Below are 21547 nucleotides of genomic sequence, written 5' to 3'. Positions count from 1 at the left end.
GACTAGCATTCAAGATGTAGTTTTGATCATCTAACATTTTCAACAAGATTGAGATAGAAAAACTTTTAGGTTCATCCGAGAAATGCTCTAACAATTATAAAGATAAAAATTTATGCAGAAGTAAAGTAAAAACACATGTGCATAAGATTTTGTTAACATGAAAACTTTTTGGAAGAAAAACCCTGAGACCTAGTCCAGTTTTGAATCTCTCATAATTAAGCCGCAACAAAAACAGCTATCCGCAACCTCGTGTAGTTGTGACCCAATAAATTACCCCTGGTTACATAGTTTTCTCAATATTCATGCGCCTACAACTAATCTGTCCAACGCTCATGAATCCCTTACCAAAGTCCACCATTCAGAGTCGCTCTACAATCCTCCGTGAAGACTATCACGACCAACCTCTTAATTGGACTGACTAATATTCTTTTAGGATGTCAATTAAATATTTAAAAAATAAAAAAATTATTTGATTCCAACTTAATACCAAATCAGAATGAGAGATTTGTGGTAAAGTTTAGAGTTAAGGATCTTCCGATTTGGATCCAAGATACCAAGATATAATCAGATCTGAAACTCCATGACCAAGACCAATTAATATTTACGGTTGCCTAAGTAATCCACTTAATTACAAGGTTTACGTTTGTGATAAAGTATAAACCACTTGTTCAACAAGATTTATGCTTACCGACGTAAACCACTTGTCAGATCCATAAGCTTCATGTATACTAAATATAAACTACTTGTTAAATCCCAGACAATTAAGTCAGCAAATAACGACACCAACATTAAAAACATTGAAGAACTTGAAACGTTCAAAGTCTTCAATCTTCTTAATTTTTAGAATTAATAACCTGTAAATTGACTTGATTTACTATTTGATTTTTCATGCACATTTTTTTTAACGCTGGAAAATCAAAGTCCTATCAACACATTCAGAATCACTGAATCTTTTATAGTCCGATATCAAACTTCTTGAGTGGCCTTATATCAAAAGATTTGTGGTAAAGTTTAGAGTTAGGATCTTCCGATTTAGATCCAAGATACCAAGATATAATCAGATTTGAAACTCCTTGACCAAGATCAATCAAGATTAACGATTGCCTAAGTAATCCACTTGATTACAAGGTTAACATTTGTGATAAAGTACAAACCACTTGTTCAACAAGATTTATGTTTACCATTGTAAACCACTAGTCAGATCCATAAGTATGTGTATCAATTATAAACTACTTGTTAAATCCCAGGCAATCAAGTCAGCAGATAACCATACCAACATCAAAAACATAGAAAAACTTGAAATTTTTAGAAGTAATAACCTGAAAATTTACTTGATTTACTATATAATTTTTCATGCAGAACATAGTCTTTTAACGCTGGAAAATCAATAGTTCTATCAACACATTCAAAATCACTGAATCTTTTATAGCCCGATATTCAAACTTCTTGAGTGGACTTATATCAGAAGATATTCAAACTACCCTGCCTAGCCCTACTAAGAAAGATGACAAACCTGCTGTTGTCTTGCTGGAGGAATTTTATATACAAGGTTGTGAGATTTGGCAATATAACCTTATTGGAAGGTTGGATTTCAAGGGAATTAATTTTAATGATGCAAAGAAAAACCTAGAGGAACAATGGCAGCTCGGTGAGGGTCGTGTTCAGTTTGTTCCTTTGAATAGGGGTTTTTTCATAATCAAGTTGCAATCGCAAGAGGATAAGAATAAGATTTTTGATGTAGAATCTTGGGAGGTTGATCAACAAACTTTAAGTATTATGGAGTGGTATCCTAGCTTTGATGCGGAAAGACAGAGAAATTCACACGCTAATGTATGGGTTAAGTTCTCAGGCTTACCTATGGAGTTTTGGATGGAAAAAACTTTGCTTGCTATGGATAAGGCTTTGGGTACTCCAATTGTGGCTGATAAGCGTACCTTGGCTCATGAATACAGTTATTATGCTTCAATTTTGATAGATATTAACTTTGCGGAACACGATTCTGATTCTATCCGTGTTACTGTTGGTGGTTTGGATTTTTGGCAAAAAATTGATGTTCCAAAGAAGCTTAAATTTTGTGCCAAGTGTGAGATTATTGGACATTATGAGGCAGATTGTAGAAAGAAAACCAAGAACAATACGACCAACATTCAGGCAACTATTCCAGGGCAGCAGCTGCAGGTTCCTAAATGAGGGTTCTAAGGGCTCTACTGTTGGTAATGAATGGCAAGAGGCAAGGAGGAGGAAGGTAAAGACAACACCATCAATTCCGGTGAGGCCTGAAGTTGTTAGCAGATTACCTAATGAAAGGAAGATTTCAGTTGTGCATGGCCAGCATGAGATTGTGCATTGCCAGCATGCTACCGTTGTTCCGGTGAATGCAGTTTTGGAGGAGGGTGAGTTGGTGTCAATAAGTGATCAAGTGGCTGTGGATAAACAGTTACAGGATGAACTAGCAAAATCTGAAGTTGATTTTCGCTCTGCCTTTGTTGAATTGGCGAGAACTAAACAAAGAGTAGCACGAGATCAACATTAGTACCTAGTGCTACAGAGGGTATGCCTGGTACTAAGTCAATTGAGAATTCTAAAGCGGGGGAGAGTAGGAATTCTTCAGTTGATAGGATTTTTTCTATCTTATCCAACACTCCTTTATCTGACGCTTTGTTTGTCCGTGAATCTGTGGTTTCTCCCAATCATTTTGAAGCTCTTTCTGCTGAGTTAGGGTTACTTGAGGATGCTGTTTTGGAGTCTGGGGTGGAAGATCTTCTTACTGGCACGGGAAAGTGGAGCGACCAAGTTGCGGACACTACACAAACTGCCATTCCGGCCTTGAATAAAACTGGGAGTACTGGAATGTCCGGGTCCAGTTCAAACTCTAAGAAAGGTTTCGGCCTGGATAAAGGTGGTAAGACTTTGAGAGTTATCAAAACTGGAGTTGTACGTAAAAATATGACAAGAACTGCTCAGCGAGTTCAGATTCCTATCCCCAAAAACATTGTTTCTCAATGAGAGTTCTTTTTTGGAACATTAATGGGTTTGTGCGTGATGAAGCACAATGTAAACTTAAGGAATTGGTGAAGGATTTCAGGCCTGATATTATTGGTATTGTTGAACCAATGGTGTCAGTGTCTTCCAGGTCTATTTGTCGCTTTAGAATTGATGGTTTTAATAACTCAATAATTCATAACTCCACAGATTCGTGTATTGGTAACCTGTGGGTGATGTGGTCTTTAAATGTCTCTGATCCGGTGGTGTTGAATTGCTCTAAACAGGCAATAACTATTGGGGTGGATGGTGTTCATATATCTTTTGTTCATGCAAGTTCAGTGCAAACTACAAGGAGAAATCTTTGGAATGAGCTTAATATGGGTGCGCAACAGGTTCCATGGCTTGTTATTGGGGACTTTAATTGTGTTTTGAGGAATGATGAGAAGAAGGGAGGTGTCACTCCAAGAACAATTGTTGTGAATGAATTTAGTGATTGGTTGGATGATAATAGTCTTTTTGAAGCTGAAGCTTTGGGAAGTAAATTTACTTGGTCGAATAGGCAGACGGGGGTTAGAAGAATCATTAGTAAATTGGATCGTGCAGTGATTAATGAGTTTTGGTTGAATCGTGTTGAGAATTGGCGGTGTAAAGCTCTTCCTAGGGAAGTTTATGATCATTCTCCTTTAATTGGTTATCCTTTTGTTAACACAAGACCCCGGAGAGCTCCTTTTCGGGTTAAAAAAATGTGGTTTGGTCATCCAGATTTCATGCGTATGGTCCAGGAAAGTTGGAGTATTCGTATTGTGGGTGTTCCGGCTTTTATTTATCCTCAGAAACTAAAGCGTCTCAAAATTGCTATGAATTTGCGGAATCAAGAGGTTTTTGGTAATGTGAATGTGATGTTGAAACATGCTCAACTTAGACTTGAAAGTGCAATGCGGTTAACTGACGAGGATCCTTCAGATGTGGATAAGCTGAATTTAATGAGACGTGCGGCTGTTGAGGTTAATGAAGTTCGTATGCAGCAAGCTATTATGTTGAAGCAAAAATCCAGGAATAAATGGCTGGTGTAGGGGGCTAGTAATACTAGTTTTTTTCATAATTCCATTCGCATTCGTAAAAGTAGTAACACTATTTTGGAGTTGGTAGATACTAATGGGGTTACGGTAACTGATTATGATCAGATTCGTGACCTTATTGTAAGTTATTATGAGATGAAGTTTAATGGGGATGATTCAACTCCAGTTGATTCTCTTTTTAACGTGGAGCATGAATGCATTTCTATGGAGGAGAGTTATAGAATGGATCAGTTACCTACTGTTGAGGAAATTCATGCAGCAGTGTTTGATTTGGGAGCTGACAGCGCGCCTGGTCCTGATGGGTTTGTTGGTTTCTTCTATAGGCATTGTTGGGAGATCATCCGAGATGACTTGGTGAGTGCTATCTTGTTTTGTTGGACTAATAAATTCATTCCTCATGGAGTAAATTCTAGTCTTCTTATGCTTTTGCCTAAAGAAAGAGGTGAAAATACTCTTAAAAATTTCAAGCCAATTGGTCTTAGTAATTTCTTTTTTAAGATTTTTACTAAGATTCTTGCTACTCGTTTGGGAAGTGTTTTGGATAAGTTAATTTCTGAAGAGAAGGTGGCTTTTATGAAGGGTAGGAATATCCATGAAAATATTAGTCTTGCTTCGGAGATGGTGAATGAGATTCATATTCGGTGTAAGGAAGGTAATGTGGGGTTAAAACTTGATATCACTCAATCTTTTGATACAGTCAGTTGGACTTTTATCTTGGAGGTTTTTTTAGAAGATATGATTTCTCGGAGAATTGGTACACTTGGAAGGATGCTTTCTTTTCAAGATAGAGTGGTGCTGGTCAAATCAGTAATAGCTAGTTATTCAATTCATAATATGGTTGTTTACAAATGACCAAGGAAGTTTATTCATCAATGTCTGGTGATTCGCAAGTTAGTAGGGCCTTTGTGGTTGCTTATGATAAGGTTTGTGCTCCTTATAGTGAAAGTGGTTTGGGTATTAATAAAGCAATGCTTATGAAGCTGTGTTGGAAGATTTGTACTTCAAAAAAGGTTTGGGCTAATTTTTTTCGTGCAAAATTCTTCTCTAGGTCTGGTCGTATGGTTGGCTACATTAAATCCTTTATTCTTCCTGGTTTTCGTTGGGTATATGAGGAGGTTCAGTCCAATACTAGAGTGTTGATTGGTGATGGCAGGTCAACTTCTTTATATTTTGATGCTTGGTGGGGGGATACTAGTGTTGCTGATGTGATTGGAGTAGAAAATATTGATAGTACTGTAATGGTTAGTGATATGTTGTTGGATGGGGAATGGCATTTCAGGAAATTGCAGTTCAAAATTTGGTTGCTGCTGGCGTTAATATGGAGACTTTTCCAAGACCGTTAGGTGGTGTAGATTACAAAGTTTGGAAACCTGATTTCAAGGGTCAGTTTACGGTTAGCTCAGCCAAGGAGCTGATTCGCTTGAAGTATCCTAAGTTGGAGGGTGTTAATCTTCTTTGGAGACCAGCAATTCATCCTTCTCTTGCTGCAAGAAATTGGAAGCTTCTTAGGGGGGCTTGTGCGACTTTGGACAAGGTAAGAAGTAGATTTAAATATCAGGTGGTTAACAAGTGTTGCTTGTGTAACATAGAGGAGGAAACTTTGGATCATATTTTATGGTCTTGTGATTTTTCTTCGAAGGCGTGGCTTTGGATTTCTGAGATTTTCGGTCTCAATCCTCACCAAAACCTCACAACAGCTTATAGACAAGCTAAGGGCAGGAGTCGTATGTTTAAAGATGTATGGTTGATGTTTATTCTTGTTATCAGATCGGAATTATGGTTGACTCGTAATAACTTTGTTTATGGTAATCAACGAGTTAGTTGGTACTTTTTCCACAAGAAGGTGTTTATTCATGAGTATTCGAGAAGGTTGAAGGGTGATATGTTTAACAATCAAGATGATCTAAGGATTCTCTCTTTCTTTAGAGTTCAGCATAGGAGGGTCAAGATGATGCAACCAAACGAGTGTTTTTGGGTTCCTCCAAATTCTAATGAATTGATGCTTTGTTGTGATGAAGTGGCTAGGGGAAATCCGGGTAGATCGGGTGCTGGAGTGGTTGTTAGGGTTGTGAGTGCTAATGTTTTGGGGGCTATAAGTGTTGGTTTTGGTATCAAAACTAATTATATTGTTGAACTTTTTTGTGTTATTGTGGGGTTGGAATAGGCTTTGAAGTTTGAGGTTAGAGACATTTGTATTCGTACAGACTCTATGGGTGCTGTTTTGGCGTTCTCCGGTGATATTGTTGTTGTTCCTTGGTTTCTAAGACATAGATGGGTTGCGGTGAGTAATATATATAACACAATTCGTTTTGTGCATACTTATAGAGAAGTAAATTTTGCTGCAGACACGATGACCAAGAGAGGTTGTAGGTTGAATGATGGTGAAGGCTTGCGTTATGATGGAGGACCTGATTTTATCGCTTCAATTGAACTACCTTATGTATCTTATTTTAGATTTGATTAGTTTGTAAGTTTTTGGGGTTCTCTGCCTCTTTTCTTACTTGCTAGTTGTAATTTTGGTTATTTATTAATACAATTTGGATTTACCAAAAAACAAACAAACTTATATCAGAAGATAATGGCCACGAATAAACAAGAGCTCATCTAAAAGATAACTGCGTATTAGTTCAACAAAAAGTAATAAACAACAAAAACTAAATAACAACCTGGTTTCCCTCCAACGGTACTAGAATGCTCATTGATCTCAAACAATGCTTTAAACTAGTTAATCATGCTTTTGTCCAAATTTAATCAGACTCATTGCTGTTGACAATAACCTCACACTTGTCTTAGGTGTGTCCAACGATGAATTTATAAAAATACAAAGCTCCACTATTTATAGTGTTATGATCAAGACTTGTTTGAAAACAAATTCGAAAAAATAAAAGAGATGTAACAACGTTATTTTCAAAATTAGTAAAAATCTTGATATTATATATCACGTACAACTCGTTTGCACTAAATGTTGAAAATATATGTTTTAAAACAAAATATCTTTCCATTTATAAAATATCTTGTTTGTTATTATTATTATTATTACATGGAATTAGTTGGTAACCTAGCAACAATCTGGAAACCAACCCCTTTCTGAATAGTAATACCTATTCTATGAAAAAGAGACCCTCCTACTTTACAATTAGCGTCTTGACTAGCAAGAAAATTTTTCAGTCTTCTCAAAAATACTCAAATTTTCCATTTACTATTTTTATTTAAATTATTTTTAATTGTTTTGAGACCGGATCGGACTTGGGATTGATCCTGAAATCCTTAGTTGAATTTGAAACTTAAATCACGTTCAATTTAGCATTAATACATGTTTTTGAATTTGTCACATGTTTTCAGAGCATGAATTCAAGTCTAAAGTTCAACATGAAATAATAACAAGTATCATACTAATGGCATGCCAAAATCACGAAATTATAAAACCTATACTACGTAACTCAATACTATAATAAATTGGAGAAACAATTGATGCATATTCTTCCTTTGACACTTTGATAATAGATGATGATCATCTCATCTATTCTACTAAGCCATGCAAATAAACTTCGCATGTTATGTTTTCAACGAATAACACTGTAAGAACTAGATAGAAATGGAATAGTCATTCATAGTTACTAACCCCAGTTTGAAGGATGATGTCATTGCTTGTTCTTCAATACGTCTTCAACTCTTAATGAGTAACTAGAGAATGTCTCAAAAAATTTATGTTCTAAGTCTAACATGATGAAGTTGATTTTAATAAGAAATTCAAGCAGTGAGTTTTGAGACTAAACTTGACATACCAACGGTTGGTATGTTCAATGGAGCAGTGCTTTAACAATAGATCTCTATAAAATAAATTCATATTCATCTTGAAAAGATAATAATTAATACACACTAATTTAAACTTCCATACCCATTGCTGGAATGCAACCCATCTCGGTATTTAACTATAATCATTAATATCTTTATACAACTCCGAGGGCGATTCAAATTGGTAACTATTTAGTTGAGTAATCCCTCTAATATTAGTAAACCATATCTAAAACATTATGTCTTTTGTGTTAAACTAACCATAGCTTTTCAAAAGAAAAATTTCATACTAATCGGTATAATTGTAGAACCGTAACCCAATGAATCATGTTGGTTAATGAGATCAAAAACTTAATCAAATCAATTATTTCGAAATCTGATTTAAATATATGGAATAGAGAAACTTCATAAGATGATAACCAACAAATATGTCTTATTGGAAAAAAAAAACATTCATGAATAAGGCACAATATGATTAGACACATGTGTAAGTCAAAAACATATAGCACATGAATCATATGGTGAAATCATAACGTGCCTACGTCAATCAAACAAAATAAATAATTAATGAAAACCATAAATATATTATCCATATTATTTTCCAAGTGAAAACCATCATGAACGGTAACAAATGCAGATTTCAGTTCAACTATTCAATGGAATAACGAAAATGTATATTTTCCTAAAACAAAAAGGTGTATTACGCTAAATGATTTATTTCAAGAAACCGAAATCACGGAGTATCAAATTTGTTTTAAGACTGTTGGAAAATTTTGATTTTAATTTTTCGGAATTCGTTGACACATAAAATAGAAAATCTACTATATAACTAGGAAAGATATAAATACTCATCGAGTTGGATTGTTTGAGTCGGGTACTGGATACTCTTTCCTTGAGATAAATTGGTCCATGCATACGGGCTCACGGTACGATGGATGTTGTCTCCTAGGATACAACGATCACATGCCTTATAAAAAGTAGCTCTATAAATCCGTCAAGCCAGCAAATTGACGGGTTATTGTACTCTCATACATGACCGATATACACTTCAAAACTTCTTGAGAAAGTTATTTTAGGACTTGTGTCTTAAAACTAAAAGAAACGATGGGTTTATATGGAGCCAATGGCAGGGCCGTCTTTGAAATTTTGACGACCTTGTGCAGAAAAACTCGTAACGCCCTTTAATGAATTTTTTTTCATTAATGGGGAATGCTTAACATTCTGGTCCATTCGGATTCAATAAGTGCGGCGATGACTTTCAACAATTCCGATGTCCATTGGATGATCAAACACAGGTGGATTCAAGCTAAAAATTCATATGATACAACTAACTTTGAACATACTTATCGTGAGGCAAACTTTGGTGTTGATGCTATGGCTAAAAGAGGATTTTTGCTAGGAAATAGGGAGGGTCTTAGCTATAATGAGAGACCTTTTTGTCTATCTTCTATTGAGTATCCAAATGTGTCTTATTTAGATTCAAGTAGCTTATGAGTTTTTTGGGGTCTCTTGGCCTCTTTTTCTCGTAACCTCTTTGTACATATTGCTATTTATTAATACAATTTAGATTTACAAAAAAAAAAAGTTTTTTTTTTCATTTACCGTATGTATATTATCTGTTTAATTTCTTAATAAAATATACTTCATGATACTAAAATGACTCTCATCATGCATATGGTAATTAAACCAAGACTATACAGAGTATCAAAATGTAACACAATATTATTACCTCAATTGATTCAAGCTTTAGGCTTTAGCTTTCATGATAAATTATAGAAGAACTAAGAAAGTCCACCAGTCACCTATTAGAGTACGTCGTAACCACTTTTAATGAGATTATTGGTTCACAACTAACAAGGATTGATCGATAAGTTCAATAAAATAGTCAATAAGATACCATTGGTGCGTACTTATAAATCAATATCAATGAGACAACTATGAACTATCAATTATCAAACAAATACAAATACTATATTTAAACAAGAAGAACTAGTAGCCAGGTGGCAGATACTCTAGCAGTGAATGATAAGAAATCTTCTCTTTTCAATTCTCGGAGAGATGAAATGCCAAATTTCAATAGTCACTTTATTTTGTTAGTTAAACTTAATACTACTAGGAGGACTGAAAGTAGCTATGCAACTGATGTAGATAACACAGGGACTGATTTGTTGTCGGATGATCATGCAAGGGAATTTCCCTTCATGACAGTATGACAATATTTCAGCTCTCTAGTGTTTCTGTTCTTTTTCCTTTGTTCGATTTTTCCTTTTCAAGTTTTTATTGAGTCTGTATTGGTAATATATCCATCTTATTCGCAAAAAAATAAATTAAGATTCAAATCGGTTAATTTTTTCTTAAACAAAAAAACAATAAAAACCAAAGACCACTGAATCTTAATATAACTAACCGTTTGAAATATGATTTTATGAATGAATGAGTAGAATTATGGAAAACAAAATGCTTAGACTGATTTGTTTTTTCTTTGGCTGTCGCCTACATCAATTTTAGTTGAAGTCCTTTAGGGTTGGGTGACTTGGGTTTTGAGTAATAACTGATAACACTCGATCTTGTTTTTTGTATATAATAAGGAGATAATTTAGAGATACCAACCAGATCAAGGGCGTTCTTAGCAAAAAGAAGGAAAAAAAAGAATCAAGGATGTTATTGCTAGAGAATAAAATTGTAACTGATCGAAAAATTATTTTTGGGCCATCAAAATATTGGCCCAAAATAGCCTATGAATTATCCTTTCATGATGGAGCACAACTTGATGGACTTCAGAGCCGACCCTGGTCGATGGTGACTCTATAAGGTGCTTTTCCATTTATATGTGATTTACTATGTCTAATAGTGACTCTCTATCACACTAGTGCACTAAGTGTTATGTGGGTGAAAAATCATAACCCAAACATGCATCTCTTATACCAACGTTTAAAAACAAACTTGATTCATACAAAATAACTTTTTACTAATATTTCCAACACATACTTTGTTGTAGCTATATTAGAGCTGACTGAGTGTATTCGCTTCTGAGTGCAATGCCAATGAGGCTTACCCAATCCCTCAATGATGCCCATGTAAAAAAAATCGAAAACGAAAAAGCATTATGATGAAAGCCATTGAAAAATCACTCTTCAACATAGACACATCAATACGAAGTATCCAGTCAATATCTTATGGATGACAAGTAATAACGAATAAATTGGCGGTGGTCTTTTGAATGAACTTTGAATAAACAAAAGTACAACATAAACTAAGTATCAATACATAATCTTTTCCTTCATCAATATATATAATATGTATAGGAAACATGACCGAAACATATTACCAAGAATTTCTTTTAAGAGTAGTACTTAAAGTCGATAAAAAATAATTACTAAAACCTTCAACATTAAAATCAGATTTTAAAATATTCAACCAAATTAAAGGAAAATTACTAGAAAGCCATCAAGATCTGTAGCACTATCCTTTTCTAATAATTTGATAGCTTGAAAGACTTTTTATTTATAAATAGACCTCTCAAGCTAAGATTGGATTTTGGTTAAAATAAAATCAAAACCGCGTTCTCCAAAACTGTCCTTTTTAGAAAGTATTCTCTTGAAAAGTTTGTAGGAAAAAGTTGACAAAACCAAATGTAAATTTCAAAAGAATCTTCAACCATAATGCCGGTAACTCTGATCTTACCAATGTAATTCATTCATCTTTTGTCAGTAGCAAAATTATGAAAATATTTGGTTTTGTTGTCACGGCTTTCGATAAATTGAGATTTAGCCACACTCCTTCATTTTTTTGCCTGGAGGATCAACTTACAATAATCTTGTCTAGCTTCTAGTCTCTCCATAATAACCCGTCCCTCAACAGATACTATCCCCACTTAGAAACTGCGGTTATCCGGCAGTGTGGGGTTTTCAACGTGCTTCGATGCGGTCATCCAGCGGAAACTTCCCAAGAGGTCACCATCCCTAGATTACTCCCGCCCGAGCACTCTTAACTGCAGAGTCTTCTGCCAACTCAGGAGCCAATTGTGCTGAAAAGGCCTCGGTATAATGTAGACGTTCTTTGCCTATTGTGAGACCAGTATCTGGCGTAACAACCTAACATACTCTCCCACCTTAACAAAAGCGACCCGTCCCCTAATTGTATCCCAACTAACACCGATATTGTTCCCACTTACCACTGCGGTTATCCAGCAGTGTGGGATTTTTAACGGCACTACTACGGTTATCCAACAACAGCTTTTTGAGAGGTCACCCATCATATGACTACTCCCGGCCGAGTACGCTTAACGAAGAAGTTTTTTTCCCACAACTCAGTCAAGTGAACCCATCAGTCTCGGTATAATATAGACGTTCCTTGCCTATTGTGAAACCAGTATCTGGCGCAACAACCCATCATACTCTCCCACCTTGGCACAAGCGACCTGTCCCCTAGTTGTATCCCAACTAACACCGATATTGTTCCCACTCACCACTGAGGTTATCCAACAGTGTGGAATTTTTAACGGCACTACTACGGTTATCCAGCAACACTTCTCGAGAGGTCACCCATCATATGACTACTCCCGGCCGAGCACGCTTAACTGAGAAGTTTTTTCCCCACAACTCAGTCAAGTGAACCCATCAGGCCTCGGTGATATGAAAGGACAAACCATTACAGTAGAAACTCTTTTAATTAATACTTGATTATTTAATAAACTCTCTTAAATAATATTTTTGGCCGGTCCCGAGCTAGGGACAACGTGCCAAATTAATAATTCGCTAAAATTATAAGATAATACATTTTTGATTACCTATGTAGACCCCATATGAAATATAAATTAATAACGCAATATATATATATATATTCAATACATTAATGATTCACGAAGACTTTTTGAAAAATGATTTAATTGTCTTCTGTTTTTTGATAAAATCAATATCGCATTGAATTTCATCTTTAATTTTTCTTATCATCTAATTTTGCCGGTTTTTGTCGCGTAACATCACCTCTTTCAGGAGCAAGACAGAGGTACTCTGAAGATCGCTTAACTGTATTTGATATCGTCCCTTGACTCACTTGCAAACTGTAGTTATTAGAAACTCATTCCTGCAATTGCTTTTGAGTGACAGTTGGATTATCCTTGTAGTGCTTGCATAATGCTCTACGAATTTTATCAGTCATTGATGATTCTTTAACACCTTTAAAATGAGAAGCCATATTGTGTGTATGATTTGTTGTGTTTGTAGTATGATTTCATATTGTATTTATATATGAAATACTTTTTTGTTTGATAGAAAATATGATTTGATATTGTGTTTATAGAAAAATATGATTTGATATTAGTATTATATTTTATATAGGAAATATAAAAGATATGATATGGTATTTTGTTTGTATAGAAACTGATTATTTGATACTACCTTCGTCCCACAATCTGATTATATACAATCTGATTTTATATAGGATATATACAATCTGATCATCAGTTTGTATAGAAACTGATTTGAATTTAGTTATAAAGTTGGTCAACTAATAGTGGGACAGAGGGAGTATGAAATTTATCTATAAGTTAATAAAATATTAATTAATATATTAATTAATAATTATTAATTTATCGGTTATTAGTATCTCGCTTAAGTAATAAATTTTGATGGTCCCGACATCATTAATTTATAGAGTTTCTACTGTAGTTGTGTTCCATTCGACCAATCACTGCCGGATATTGGGTATTACAATACCAATACTCTGAGCAAATATTGCTCGTCTGAGTAAAATTACTGAATATTGATAGTTGAATCAATATTCCTCATCTGAGCAAATATTGCTCATTTGATAAATTACTGAATATTGATAGTTGAATCATATTCCTTGTCTGAGCAAATATTGCTCATTTGATAAATTACTGAATATTGATAGTTAAATCAATATTCCTTATCTGATCAAATATTGCTCGTTTGATGAATTAAATGAATTACTGAATATTGATAGTTGAATTAATATTCCTCGTCTGAGCAAATATTGCTCGTTTAATGAATTACTGGTAGCATGACCAAATAAAATATGTAGGAAATCCCAATAGGTCATAGGAATAATATATTAGGATGAGTTTGGTCCAGTTGACTCAGTCAATTGTCTGTTTGGTCCTTTTTGAAAATATAAATAATAATTTGGTCTTAGAAATTATAGTTTGGTCCTAGGATGACGTCATGGATGATGTAATTGTCATCATGTAGTGGCAGAAATACCCTTTTCCTAGGTCAAAAAAACCAATAGAAAAATAGAAAAATGATGTTTGGTCCTTTTGTTTTTTTTTGGGACCACATATATACAAAAAATCAATAAAAAATATCTCATTCTCAGATTTACTTTCTCTCTCCTCTCTATTTTCAGATCTAGTTGCTTTCCTTTCCATTTTTTTTTTCCTTTTTCTGCTGCTGAAAGAAACGATGAAGATTTGGGTTTTTTTCTAGGGTTTTTTTCAGAGATGATGAAGACGATTTGCAGACATGATAGACACGATGAATCATGTGAAGATTATGAAAACGACGACGATGAAGATGTTTCTTTTGATTTTTTTGCTACTGTTTTTGATGTTTTCTATGGTGTTGAAGACAAAGATGATGATCTTTTGTTTGCTGCTCGTGTTGAAGATCTCGATTATTGATCGTTTTTCGTGTTGATGATGATTTATGTTTGTTGCTCGTGTTGAAGATCTTGATTTTGATGTTTGCTGCTCGTGTTAAAGATGAAGACCTGTTGCTGTTGAAGATGATGATGTTTGCTGCTGCTGTTGAAGATGATGCTGCTGAAGTTCATTTCTGGAATGAACTCTGATTTTCATGGGTTTTTATCAGGAGTTCATTTCTGGAATGAACTCTGTTTTTTATGGATTTTTTTATTAGGAGTCAATTTCTGGAATGAACTCTGGTTTTTACAGTTTTTTATCAGGACTTCATTTCTGGAATGAACTCTGGTTTATATAGGTTTTTATCAGGAGTTCATTTCTGGAATGAACTCTGGTTTATATGTTTTTATCAGGAGTTCATTTCTGGAATGAACTCTGGTTTATATGTTTTTATCAAGAGTTCATTTCTGGAATGAACTCTGGTTTATATAGGTTTTTATCAGGAGTTCATCTCTGGAATGAACTCTGGTTTATATGTCTTCTGAAAAATTAAGTACAAAATTAACATGAGTTCATTTTGACGAATGAACTGCTACAAAAAATAAGTAGAAATTAACACGGAAGGGTACTTTGGTCCATTTAATATTTTATAATAATTACAAACCAAATGGAAAAGGTGATTTCTGAAAGGACTAAACAGACATGGGACCACCTAAAAAAAGACCAAACGATATTTTCCCATAAAATATTGATCAAAATATTGGTAGATGGACCGAATATTATATAATTAATTAAGATGTTGATTGCTGGATCAATCATAATATTATTAGTGTTTGAACTTGCTCAGAATTATGATTTGCAGAGCGTTCAGTTCGAAACCCTAATTTTGATTGATTGCCGATAAATTGATGATTTACCGAAAATTAATCACTAAGTGAAGGAGGGACCGGCTACACGGGATGACGACCGATAATGTAGCTTCCAGGTGCTCGAGTGAGCATGCACCAAAGTCCTTTGTTGAACAGTTGGTGAAAGGATGATTAAATGTTGGTTTAATCATTTATTAAAAGTATGAATTACTCATAGGTCATAACCCACTGGGCTAGCTTAATGACAGGTCATTTCATTAAGCCCAGCTTAATGAGAGGTCCAAAAAAAGTTGTTTAGACCAATTTTTCCGCACACGTGCGAGTTTTAATAAAACGAGTTTTTGTTATTCCAGAAATACCCCTCCACCAAATCATAAACTGTACAGGGTTAAATTTCTTCCCATTTTTTCATTTCTACATTTTTGAAATCGAGAGCTCTGTGCTCAGGCGATCTACGACGAAACTTTTGGCTCTCTATCTTCCGTTGTTTCCTAGTTTATTCTCAAATCTCTGGTTCCAATCTCTCGATTAATCGAAATACTGCTGCTAAATCCATTGGTAAGCTAAGATTTTACGATTTTGAGTTGTTAGGGTTTTTGGAAGAGGAATTTGAAATAGATCTTTGTGTTTTCGATTTCCATGCTTAATAATTACTTCATTTTTGTGAATAAAGTTCAGATCTAGAAAAATAATTATGTTATATGCTCGTTTCGTCATTAGATTTGATTATAATAGTTACATTTTGATTTGATTTTAGATTATTTTATTCTCATTTATTCACGAAAATAAGTTTTGATTGCTGAGATTTAGTGTATGTTTAAGGAAATCAACATTAATTTGGTTTCTTAGTTTTTTTTCTTGTTTTTATCATTTACTTTTATGTAATCTCATTCAATTTGTTGCAGAATCCAACAGTGCAGATACGCTATACTGTGAGGTTAAAGTTTAGTAATGTTTTCTGCACTGCAGTATCGTAGTGTGTCTGTATATGTATTTTTGCACTATCCAGTATAGCATTTTTTTTCAATGATCCAACAGTATAGTGTATTTGCACCATGTATGTATCTGCATCATTTATTCTTTTAACCAAAAATAAAATAAAATAGATAAATGATTTAGAGTTACTTATACTAGTTATTTGAATATGAGAAACAATTTTTCAAGTACATAAATTAATACAATAATTTAGATCAAGTAGTTTACAAGTCAACAATTTTCATCAGTGCAGAATGCATATACTCTTTAACAAATCAACTTGAATTCATAGTTTGTTTTTTCTTTTTTGAATATTAACTTTCTTTTAATGCAATTTTGAATGTCAACTTGCACGGTTTATTAATTGTAAACATCTTAAGAGATGTTATGGTTTGAAACGAATATGCTTAATGTGTTTTAGCATGTGAAGATCTTTATGTTAGTCTAATTTGTGGTAACATATCTTATGAACGTAGTCAGTTATTAACATTTCAAGTTATTGAAACAATCATAACGAAACATTCCAAGTCTACACCAAATGATTGTATTACATAAACCATGTAAGATGTTACTCGGCCATTTTCACATGATCATCTTTTGATTGTCGTCAAGAATATAAGATGAACTTGGTCGAAGCGAAAGCTTACCAACACATATTTCGAGAAATATGTAAGCGAGTTAAACTCAGCTCGAAATATCAAATGTGCATAATAGAAAACTATATAGCACTATGACTTATGTCTCAATATAGGAGATATAGTAGAAATAGACTTTCCAAGTGATAGATGAGTTTCAGTCTCCACATACCTTTTGTTGATGAAGTTCCACAAACTCTCCTTAGTAGTTCTTCATCTTCAAATGATGAATGCCGTGAAGTCTAATTCTCAACTACACAATCGATCCTAGTCCGAGACATCTATAAGTAAAGTAAAAATCAAGACTTATAGTTTTGATCACTAACATTGACAAACAAGCTTGATATAACAAGGCTTGCAAGTTCGATCGAGCAGTGCTCTAACAATCTCCCCCTTTGTCAATTTTAGTGAAAAAACTATCTGAAAAAACGAGGGTCTAAAAACCACATTCAATGTTTCGTTTGGCAATCTGAATAGACAAAGTCCAATATACTTTAAAGAGAATCAACTAGACAGTTAGACTCAATATAGAGAAAAGTATATCAAAGAGTTTTTATATCTCTATCTCTTAATTAAATCTTGAATCAGCAAATAGAAATTTGCGAGCCCGATTGAATATAAGAGAAATAACTTGAACGGTACCAAAGACCAATGTTCAAGGATCAATCAATTTTAATCAACAACCAAAGGTTGGATCTTCCAATTGATCGATTCAACACACAACCTGTGATATTTCAATTATATAACAAAATATAATGCGGAAAAGAAATAGTACAGTGTTGGTGGTGGTTTTTAGTTCACGGCTAAAATTATGAAACCCTGTATTTAATGTGATGTCATTCTGCAAAGAAACAAAGCCATTTAAGAGTAATGAGTTCCTAGGCCTCTTTAGTCACATATTTATTAAGTAATTCAGTATATTTATATATAAAATTTATCCATAATGGTGCATTTAACAACAATCCAAATATTCTGTAAATTTTATTAAACTCCTGCTTGCATTATTCACTAATGTACAGCCTGTGGAGGGTTTTCCTATGCTATGTTCCCCAGCTGAACTCTTAATATTGGCATGACATGATAATTATTGTTCACCCGCAGCGGAGTAGCATGAATTTCCCGAAGTGTCAGTATTAAGATCTGCATGAAAATACTCAGGAGCACGCAAGTTGGACCACTCTCTGATAAAGAGGTTTCTAGTGCCAACGCACATATAAGTTATCGAAAATTGTTTAATTTTGTGTCAGCTCACGAAATTCAATTTTCTAACCTAATTTTACCTATTTGCAAAAACTAGGTTTTTTGCGCCCTGCGTGATATTTCGAACCCTATTGGTCGAAACTAAACCTAGGTAAACTAGGAAATTGATCCATCATGGAGTTAGTAGGAGCAAGATCCTACCAAAAATCAGAAAACAAGAAATAAAGAGGAAATGCGGCAAATAAAAGCAGCAGCAAAGGGAGGCCTGGCCACGCCACTTGTTTGGCCGCTCTGCTCCAGCAGGCGCCCCTCGTGGCCGATCGGCCACATTTGCCGCTGGCCGACCCCTTTCCCAATCAGATTGCTTTAAATGCGCACACACACTTTTAAATAAAGCTGGAAGTTGGCCGGTCAACACACCTAAATTCCTTAAGGAATTTAATATAGACTGCCCATGACAGTCTTAAAATGATCACGACCGTATGTTTTGGCCACTCGATTTATCAAGCTTAGCCGCTCCCTAACGTGACCGGAAAAGCATCACCATACACACGGCGGACCCACTAATGCCTTGGCCGATCGAATCCTTCCAACTCGCAAGCAGAGCCACCAAACGCTTACCCAAAGTAGGTTGGCCGCGCGAGTTATAAAGCCCTAAAATTATGTTAGCAACAGCATATTGCTTCCGCAAAACGATCTTGGCCGCTGAACTTCGCCAGCCGAATTGACCGGCCTGGATTCAATCCCAATCAACGGGCAAGGTGTAGTTACGCTCACCAGCGGCCCAACTATTGTGCTGGCCAGACGAACAACTCCCAACACGACGCCAACACCAAAAACGCTGGCCCTAAAATAGGTTGGCCACACGGATTTTATAAAACCTAAATTAAATCAATGGGGGCCCTTAACTGCCGCAAAACATCTCGGCCGCCCAACTTCGCCAGATGAATTGGTCGTCCTAACTCCTATTTTAAGTAGCCAACAAGATGTGGCCATGATCAACGACCACTCCCCTTCCATAAGCCGCGATCGTCCAAGTCATGACCTCTCCATATGGCTCCCTAACGGTCGTTCAAAAGGGGCTGGTCAAGCCGCTTACATGAATTTTTAGGCAGCCGTTAACTGCCGCAAATCAACTGGGCCTTCCAACTTCGCCAGCCGAATTGACCGGCCTAGATTAAATCTTAGGCGACCAATAAGATGTCACCATAGTCACCAGCCATCACTCTCCTATATTGACCGACCGGTCTGCCTTTGGCGGGCGTGAATAGGTCCTGACAGCCTCCTAAAAATGGCTGGTCATGCTCCTTTTAAGACATTAAGTTTCGCGACTGATTTAAGCGAGCTTTATACAACGATGCTTTACACGCATCGATTATTTTGATCTGCTTGCTTAAAAGCGATACTTTACATGCATCAAATACATACGATATTTTATGAATATCATCTTCACAAATAACTCAGTTATTTAACCTAATAACGTCACATGCTATTATTTGCGGCAAGTCTCATGACTTGGCTCGTTGGTCTTGCATACAAGACCCACTCAGCAACCTGCTGCATATTTTTCTATAAAAATACTCGAGACATCAAACATGTCACAAACTGGGGGATGTTCATCAGGCTATTGGTCTGGCGGTTTACAGCGTGTGGCGTGCAACACGCATGTAGTTGCAGGAAATCCTACACTACACCCCTCACAAGATTTCATTAACATTCAACCCATTTTTGGATTAACGATCTTAATTTTATTGATGAATCTTTGAACAATCTTACAAGAAAAGATAAAGTAATCAAGAATAACCACTGCTCTAAATTTTCTCTCTCCTATTTACTTGCTTCTCACTCAAAAATATCTCTCCCTCTTTTCTTTACAACGGAATGACTATTTATAGGGAAATTACATAGTGGATGACAACTAATCTGTCCTTTATTTTCTGATATGGTTTGCGATATTCTCGCAACCTTACAAATACCAATCTCGCAAATTTCCTTATTTTCGCAGGATCGTCACACTTTTCTCATGATTTGGCTGATGTCATTTATTATGTCGTTTCTGAGGTTGTTCTGCGACACTGTCGTGTTGTGTTGTTAATAATTTCTGCGAGACATTATTGATGCGAGATTCTGATCCTACAACGCCCATTATAAGAAAGTTTCATGAAAAGCAGACAATTAGAGAAGTAATGGGTGTAAACTAACCGTCTTCTCTCATAGTAAGACATGGTTTTCAGCATTTTTACACGGTCCCCACTTGTCCATCACTCAAGTACTCCTATTTCCTATGAGATCAGGGTGCGTGCAACTATGACTATATAAATAGGTTTTCAACCTATTTCAACCAACAAGAGAGACAAGTGTTATCAACACGAGTATCCAGAAAACACCAAGAACTGATAGGTTACATTCTGCAAGCCAGTTCCATATTCTGATACAAGTCATAAAACAGTCACACCTTCAAAATTCAACATTTTTGATCTCAACACCTTCTTCGCTTCCCTCCCTAAGATCAACCCTTCTCCTTCACTTTGTGACCGAAGCAAGTATGGAACGACCATTTCTTGGTTTAGGCCCGAATTGTACAGATTGATCTTTCGAATCTAAAGTACTCCTGTGCAGTGCATTTGTTTAGGATTTAGATTCGTTTCTCGGCGGCACACCCAAATTTACCATTTCCAGCAGAATCAGTTTTTACCCCAAAACAATTGGCGACCACAGTGGGAGATTAATCTCTTGGTTGTGAAGCCAATTTCTCAATTTTCATTCCAATCTTCCCAAACTCAAGATGGTGGATCTTAGGTATAAATTCAATCTTTAACCAGAATTCACTTCAATCACCAATCCCAACTTTCCGCTTCATGATGTACCCCGGCCAACCCAAACACTTTCAAAGCCGCCAATGCTCGAAATCCAATCACCATGGAAGGTATGGAAAAATTACTAGAAGATGTTGTCGCAAATCAAGCTGATATTGTCAAGCTATAAAATGAGACGTTTTGTCTCTTAAAGAGCATGGCAAACCGACTGTGGCAAGAGCCCGCAAACATTCGCTCGGAGAACGCCATCAATTTCAGATATGACGCAACAAATGTTGAATCCTTGTCTGAGGTATGTGCCTCCGCCGACGACGATGCATACAGAGTCTGTGGTCATATCGGATGAGAGCAAAAGGGAATGGCCAACACCAATGTACCACCTTCCAGCATAATCAACGCATCTCGTGGCACTACATTCTCTACCACCACCAACACCAGCGGCTCACCAGATCCAGAGCCGCTTCCACCCTTCCCAATGTTTTTTCGAATGTAACGCCCCCAATTGTTACCAGAGCTACTGCCACTCCTCCGTCAATGCGAGAGACTAGAGGATCCAGAGGAAGCCAACCCTCTATTACTATTGTTGATT

At 35.6% G+C, this 21547-nt stretch overlaps 1 protein-coding gene across 1 annotated transcript; it reads left to right on the top strand.

Moving 5' to 3' along the window:
* The first annotated feature begins 3002 nt into the window (after positions 1-3002).
* On the top strand, positions 3003-4916 carry LOC113348541. The gene is made up of 2 exons (XM_026592360.1): positions 3003-4002; positions 4135-4916. Exons 1-2 carry the CDS (start codon positions 3003-3005, stop codon positions 4914-4916), a joined length of 1782 nt encoding a protein of 593 aa, XP_026448145.1.
* The last annotated feature ends 16631 nt before the right edge of the window (positions 4917-21547 follow it).

The sequence above is a fragment of the Papaver somniferum genome, chromosome 1 (genome assembly GCF_003573695.1).
Source record: "Papaver somniferum cultivar HN1 chromosome 1, ASM357369v1, whole genome shotgun sequence".
Classification (NCBI taxonomy): Eukaryota; Viridiplantae; Streptophyta; class Magnoliopsida; order Ranunculales; family Papaveraceae; genus Papaver; species Papaver somniferum.
Note: the sequence above shows the minus strand (reverse complement) of the source record. Positions and strands in the feature narration are given on the sequence as shown.

What these genes read in the sequence shown, in the direction of transcription:
- LOC113348541 (XM_026592360.1), top strand. Translation starts at nt 3,003, where the DNA reads ATGAGAGTTCTTTTTTGGAACATTAATGGGTTTGTGCGTGATGAAGCA. An exon ending in TGTTGAGGTTAATGAAGTTC is followed by an intron (nt 4,003 to 4,134) that starts GTATGCAGCAAG and finishes TGGAGTTGGTAG; the next exon opens with ATACTAATGGGGTTACGGTA.